The sequence below is a fragment of the Entamoeba invadens genome, assembly GCF_000330505.1.
Source record: "Entamoeba invadens IP1 unplaced genomic scaffold scaff_1105074725951, whole genome shotgun sequence".
NCBI classification, from domain to species: Eukaryota; Evosea; order Mastigamoebida; family Endamoebidae; genus Entamoeba; species Entamoeba invadens.
Genome location: NW_004191669.1, coordinates 8,193 through 16,327, shown reverse-complemented (window position 1 = coordinate 16,327; position 8,135 = coordinate 8,193). Strand labels below are relative to the sequence as shown.

General features: G+C 27.4%; 1 protein-coding gene across 1 annotated transcript; it reads right to left on the bottom strand.

Moving 5' to 3' along the window:
* Nucleotides 1-3,733: 3,733 nt before the first annotated feature.
* Nucleotides 3,734-4,328, bottom strand: EIN_494210 (hypothetical protein; the record flags this gene model as incomplete). Its single annotated transcript, XM_004183273.1, has 2 exons — nt 3,734-4,110; nt 4,187-4,328. 2 exons carry the CDS (start codon nt 4,326-4,328, stop codon nt 3,734-3,736), a joined length of 519 nt encoding a protein of 172 aa, XP_004183321.1.
* Between the last annotated feature and the right edge of the window lie 3,807 nt (nt 4,329-8,135).

Genomic DNA, 8,135 nt, shown 5'->3' with positions numbered 1-8,135 from the left:
AATGATGTATGAAACAATAAAAAAAGATATAGAAATGTTAAACAAAATAAGAGGAGCCATAATGAGATTACAAATTGGGTTAATATATAAAAAATATAAACCCAACAATGAATGTACACATAGATCACTTGCTGTTTTATTCAATGTTAACCGCGGTGTCGTTTCGAAACAAATTTCCTATTATAACAAAGAATTGATTGACCGTAAAAATTATATTGGAAGGCGCTCTTTAATTTCCCCTTTAACAGAACTCGTTTTTTCATCAGTTTATTTATTTTGTTCTACTCATAATTTGGCAATAACACTCAAATCATTCGAAATGATATTATTAAAAACACAGTCAACAAAAGAAGAAAATGACACCTTAAAAAATGGTTGTTATCTCACATGAATTTAAAATACAAAGATGGTATAACAGAAGATATGGGTAGATTAAGAATTGACCCATCAAATGTTATTTTGAATTACTTGGATCTTTCAAAATTTGGCGGTATACCAATTCAAATGGTAATTAATATTGATGAAATTGGTTTTGAAGATTATGCAGATAAAAAAATGTTTAAGTGTTGGTGCCATCAACAGTTGATGCCAAAAAATTACGAATCGGTAATAATAGGGGTCGTAAACGCACAACTTTAATGTGTACGATATCTTTATCGGGACAAGTCTGTTGTGTAGCAGCCGTGGTTGGGTTAAAAAAACGTTCCTGTTGAATCTTTCAAACGAAATTGTGATTTATATTTCTATTACTCTGAGACTGGATTTGTCACAAAGAAAATATTCACAACTTGGTTTGAAGAAAGGGTAATACCAACTATCATTTCCACAAGAGTTTAATATGGGTTAGATATAAATACACCCTCTTTGATCACCATGGATGGTTTCACTGGTTATGATATTGAAATATTGGGAAAATGTGTGAACCAAACTTTATACACATCCACCTATTTGTGCCTCATACTTCTCTTTTGGTAGAACCTTTAGACCTTTGTCTATTTGGTTGTGTTAAAAAACCAAGAGTAATAGTACACCCTTATTTGCAACACAAATTAGTATTGACCAGCAACCTCGTGGAAATGGAGTTTTCACGGTGTCAAGTGATTACAAGAGTGATGATCGCGAGAGATTTTCTGAAGCAATGGAAGATTTGTTGAAAGAAATATCCAATCACACAAACACTTCAACTGACGCACTAAAAAAAGCAAAAAAACGGAGAGGCTTTTATGAAAACAATGGAAGAAATTATGAATTCGATTGACACTTCGGCCACTCATAAAAACATTGTCTCTTCTTTTGAAAGAGGCGGAATGGTGTCGAGATTTATTGATGGTAAATGGAGGTTTTTTGTCGACATCAAAAGTGCTGAAAGATTCACTCGAGAGTACACAACATATTATACAAATGCAGTTGCTTCAAATCTTGAGTTGATGTCCAAACTTTTTGCTCCGGACAATATTAAAAAAATGTTAACATCATAGAAAAATCGTCATGTGTTGACTACAGACAGAATGACCGCTCAAAATTGTCTTATGTGAACTACTTTTTATCTGGAATAACAGTTGGTTACGCTTGTTCTTTTGGTGTTATTAACACACTTGCATCTATGTCCGGAATGCTTTATGGTAATGTTTGTATAAAACATCAAACATACAACTTACAACATGTTCGTGAAGTTACTATCAGTTATGGTAATATTGATATACCCTTGGAAGTTAATAATGAAAAACTTATCGAAATTGAAAGATATCAACAATAACTTGACCGTTGATTATAATTTGGTTACATTTTTTTCATTATAAAAATAAAAATTGAAATAAATCAACCAAACAATTAGAAGTTTTGAGAATATAAACTGGTTTTCAAAAGTCTGTACTGGGGTGTCCCGATTTTTTGCATTTATTTTGTTTATTATTTTTGGGAATCGTTTTTTGTAATAAATTCGCTTATTTTTTCCAAGTCAAAAAGAGAAAAACAGTCTTCAAAAAAGATTTTTTTACTTGAAGAATTTTTAAGCATTAAAAAAATCCACATAAAATTTGAAATAACGGGATTTTTGTTTTTGAAATACACGTGAATGATCCCAAAAGTGCATTTTATTATAAAAAGCTGATAAATTTAATGCCAAAAATTTTCAAAGTCGAGTCTTCATTTATAATAATAAAATAAATAACAAGCGCTAAAGTATCGCGTAATATCGATATACTGATGGTGTTGTCACAACAATGACTGAAATATCAAAACACAAAATTAATAATTGTTTGCTTCTATTTATTTTTCTTTAAAACTTGTTATTTCATTTTCTTTTGTTTAAAGATTAAAACCACATGTTTGTTTTTAATTAAAATGAAAAACTAACGAAACTGATATTTAGTTACAAATTGACACAAACAACAACATCCCATTTTATTAACGTGTTTATCGTTGTATGATTTGACCAACAACGTTGAGTTTGTGTTGTGAAGTATCGAGTTGTGGTCAAATCAAATAACGGGATCGGTTTTTTTTGGAAAAAGCTGGCTAATATTCCGATAAATTCCCGATATTGTACAAAAATAATTGAAAGGGATTGATATTTTTTTCAAAATTAAATCTGTACTTTCGATTTTTTGTTTTTTTGTTTTTTAGGAAAAAACAAAAATAAAAAACGGGACTTTAGGAAGTTTTAAAAATACTGTGGTACAGACTTTTGAACTACAGTTTACATTTTATGAACTTATTATTTTTAACATTGAAAATAACCAATAGTTGCGAGCATCCTTCTTTTTCGAGCATATCTTTATTTCCTCCCATTGTATTACGTTTATGTTTTGAACGTGTTAAATGGATTTAAAAAACATTCCAAAACCAACATTATACTTTAAAAAACAAAACTTAAAATATAAGATTACAAAACGATACAATTCACATTATTATTATTTGTTGTATAAAGAGTGGGGAAAAAGCCACACCATAATTCTTTCTGATTCTTTTTACTAAAAAGAACTTTTTTATTTATAAAATAAATTCAATAAAAACTGTGTTTTTGTTTGATTTTGAAATCTCCTTAATTCAAGTTTTACTATTTTTGATAAGTCTTTACCACCTTTATGAAGTACTATAATAGCGCATTTTTTTCCTAACTAACAATTACAAATTTATATCAATACAAAATAACGATTGAACATTTTGTATATTGTATTATAATTTATAATAAAAATTAGTTATAGTTATAATACAACCCATAACAATTCTTATCATATGATTTGTCTTTTAAGTTATCAAATTTATATTATTTTGTATATTATTATGATTACTACAATTATTATTAAGTTACCACAATCCAAATGATATTTTTTACTTTACATATTAAATTATAAACTTTATTATTGCTTTGAAAACATTCTAAACCAAACCCACCTTAAGAAATATTCAACTACTCCTTCAGATTCGATTTATCTTTTAATTTAAAATACTTTTATAAATAAATATTATGGGTTTTTATTTAACTATTTTATAATAAATATGTATTATAAAAATATAAAATATTTATATGATTAATAACTAAATATACATTATACTATTTCTGAATTGTTTTATACTTTTTAACAAAAAATCAAAAAACAGTAAACGAGGTCGAATTATGTTGGTAAAGTTCTCGATATTAAACTTCTTGGGAAATATCATTGTCCTCATACTCATCTTCGAACTCCGGTATGTTGTGTGCAACAACCACTTTTCTCCTTCCAACAAATCGCTATCTTTCAAATAAAACCGGTTCTCCCAAGAAAGTCATCATCAATTTCGGTCTTTCTGGAAAGAACTTGACGCGCAAGCAAGTCTCTCCACCCTTGACGCACCGAGTGTTGAAGAACCCACACTTTCTAAACGTGTTGACAATGGTAACACCAGAAGTCGCTTTGTCCCAAGACGCGTAGATCGATATTATTTGGTTGGACAAAGGACTTCTGGTGAATTCAACCAAATCAGCCTTTGTAAATCTCCCCTCATATAGATCCCTTATAATGTCTTTCTTCTTTCCTTTGGCACAGTTAGTGTCTTCCAAGTTCAAAGTACCCAAAACATGGTCCAAAGATTGCAAATCAATTGGTTCAAAATTCAAGTCTTCATCAACTTGAGGAAGTTGGATAAGTTTCTAAAGTTTAGTTTATTATAATTAATTTTTATATTTTATTATTATAAACGAAACAAAGTTTTTGAACTCCAAAAACAGACACGTCAAGTGGTTGAGTGATGTGTAAAGAATGTGGGAACAATTTCAAAACAGCCACATGGTTGTCGGTGAACCATTTAGATGCTTCTTCACTGAAATGTGAACCAAGACCATCCATCACCACCACTGCCCACTCGTCCTTGTTCTTTGCTCTTTTTTGTTTTGCAAAATAAACGAAATAATAATCAAAACGGCTTTAAAGATTTAATAATTCAATTTGTTTGTGTTTTAGTTATAATATTTTGGTTTTCTAATTGGTTTGTTTATTTAGTAAAAAACGGGAAAATTCAGCAATTATCATAAAAAGTTGTTTATTTGGTGTTAAAATTATGTTGTTTCATTTTTTTTCAAAAATATAAAAAACCATAAATGGTTACAATTGATGTTTATATCTTGAATTTTTAACTGAACTATAGTACATTTTAAGAAGTATTTATTCGTAACTGCATTGTTAAAGTTTTGTATATACAATTGTGATTAAATATCGATAAGTGGTGAAAACAAATATGGTCTAAAAAGACCAAATGTCGATTTACTTTATATTATTCTGTATAATAAAAACTTAGTGCTATATCAATAAAGTTGTAATTATATGATAGTATTTAATTCTCAAAATTTCATTTGATTTAAACGTTGTGTATGCGAGATATGTATGTTTAAATACATATACTTTAAAAAAGATATTTGTGTTTTGGGGGATATCTCTGTTTTTCTGATTTGTCTTTTACTATAATATAGAATTTGTCTTGGATTTAAATTGAAACACGATAAAACTATTATATCAAATTATAATATATTTATCATATTAAAATAGTATTTAAAAACACAGTTTTTTATAAAGTTTTTCAATTTTTTTAAAAAAGAAAATAATTGCAATCAACATAAAGAAAAATAGTAAAACTTGAATAAAGGCGATTTCAAAATCAAACAAAAACACAGTTTTTATTGAATTTATTTTATAAATAAAAAAGTTCTTTTTAGTAAAAAGAATCAGAAAGAATTATGGTGTGGCTTTTTCCCCTGGTGTGACTTTCTCCCCACTCTTTACTTAATTCCAAAAATCGGAATAAAAACCATTCCGATTTATTTTGCTATTTAAAATTAAAATAATTATTTTAAGAATTAAAATTACACAAAAAACTATTCAATATTTACACAAAATAATTAAACATTTATAAATAAACTAAAATAATTAATTATTTGAATTTTTAATTTAAATAAATAAATAATTGTTATCTTGGCATTGTATCAGTCTTTTGCCATAAGAATCAACAAGGTTATTAACTGTTGTCATTGGTATTGATTTCCATGCACGAACCGCTTCTGTATACACTGCATCCGACGACATCATTGGGGATATTTTCATTTTCCTTTTCATTATTCCCCACATATTTTCAATGGGATTCAAGTCCGGACTATTCCCTGGCCATCCTTTAATTATTTTAACCCCATTATTTGCCAAAAAATCTAAAGTACTTTTTGCTCTATGAGGAGGTGCTCCATCTTGTATAAATTCAAATTTTTTCCCTCCATTTTTTTCAATAGAATCGATAAATTATTTTCTTTCCAAAGATTGACACACTCTTTTCCTCCAAATTTTCCTATGCATCTTATCAAAGAACTTTTAAAATTTTTACCAATAATTCCGAACACCATAACACTTGCTGTTTTTAGGTGAAAAAAACAATACATCTTTTTTGTTGTACCTTTTGTTTTCCAAACTCTCGGAATTTTGTCATTATTATAACATAAACGACTTTCATCAGAAAAAAATAGTTTTCTTCCTCTTTTCCTTTTTAGTTTTAAGTTGTGAATTCTTTCAGTTTCTAAATTTTGCAATTGCTCTTTTACGAATGCTTTTCTTTGTTCGACATTTCTTTTTGTCAAAAACGTACATTTTTTCGTTTTATAAAAACCAAATTTTAAACTTTTCCAGATTCTATAAACTGAGGTAGTTGACATTTTTGTATTAAATTTATTTTTAAGTATTTGAGTACATTTTTTGCAACTTACACGACATTTTTTATTTGTGATATTTTTAATTACTTCTTTCGTGTTATCCGAGAACGATGGACGTCCTCTTTTAGCTGGTTTTATATTTGAATACTCTGATAAACATCGATAAATTCTCCCAATACCAGGACTTTGAAAATTTGAAGAACGAAACATTTTAACAACGCCAACTGGTTTTTTATACCACAGTCAATACAATACTTAACATTTTCTTCAACTGTTTTTCCTGGAGACAAAATGAATTTATTTATTTTATTGTGTTCTATTTCTTTAACTTTAACTTCTAAATTTGAAATTTTATTTGATAAGAGTTTTAATGTTTCAGAAATATGATCTTTTTCGGTTTTATCAAGCCTCATTCCTTTTGGTAATTGAAACGTTGTACTAACAATAGAACCACCGATACGTACATCACATCTTATATCATCAAGTGAAAGTGGGTCACTAAAGTGCTCACTCATGAATTTAAGTTCTTCATCATTGACAATATTATATATTTTCTCTTTGAATAGATCTTCTTGAATAAGTTGTTGCAAAAATACCAAGTTCATTTCTTCGAGTGTTATCTCTTTAACAAACAACATTTTATTAAGTGTTTCTTTAACACCAAGCCTCGTTTGTGATAATATTGAGATGAAAAAAATAAAAGGATTTAATGTTATTTAACTTTTAAAGTCAAATAAAACAACGAATTATTTTTCTATAAAATTCGGTTATAATACAAAAATGATGATTGTTGTTTTATTTCATTGAATTGTATTTTTTATAACATTTCCTTTGATTTTACGTTAATATCATTATGTATTATCTTTAAAACAATTAAATCATTATAACAAATTTAAAACAATTCAATCAACAACATTGATTGAAATTCGTTGTTTTTATACCGGCATTTTGCTTGTTAAAAACTCCCTGTTATTATGAATAATTTAATGGTAATTAAATTCGGAATTGTTAAATTATAAAAAACATTCCGAATTAAAATAGTTATTTATCATAAAATAAAAACTCGTATTAAAAAATGTTTTGTGAGTAAATAAGGTTTTATTTACTCTTTTTGAGATTATTCCAAAAAACAGAATATGTATAATTTTAAACGAATAACCTTTATTTTAAAGATAAAAAAATCCAATTCCGATTTTTGGAAAATAGTATATCATCTGTTGAAATGAAATTGTGTATATTTCAAAACAGAAATATGTGTGTCTCATCAACAGTAGAATGTCCTTTAAATTATGAATGGAGTTTAGTTGGTGACATTCTAAAACTACAACAACACATCAAGAACGAAAAAACAACAATTGGGTGTGATATTTTTACGATATTTTCACCAAATAATTTGTCTCAAAAAACATTAAAACAAAATTATTCAAAAACAACCAACAAATTTGAATATTTTGAAAAACGCAATTTCTTTTTCAAAAATCAAACAAATAGCGTTTCAAATGGGGTTTATTGTGGAAATTACACAAATTGTGCTTCTTGTACAGTGAGAAATGGTGTTTCTTATTGTAATCAGTGTATAGATGGGTTTTATAAGAGTGATACATATTCTTGCTCGCAGTCTTATTCTGGTTGTGCAAATTGTACAGGAAGTGTTGGTTCAATTTACATGTTAATAAAAAAAATGAAGGTTTTATTTTATGTTTAATAAAACATCATTTCTTGTCACCTTTTTCCTCTCTCTGTATAGCCTTGGTTGTTATAATATAATCAATTATGTAACTTTATTAATTTTCATTGAAACTTTTTTTTGAAAAAAATTAAATTAAGTTTTTTTTCATTATTATTATTTTGAAGTCCAAGTATTAATAATTATTAATTAATTTAATTTAATTTAAAGAGAAAGGATGGACATGGGGACGAAGGACGGGAATATAGGCCGAAGGAAGTCCTTTGTGGTTTAGGGATG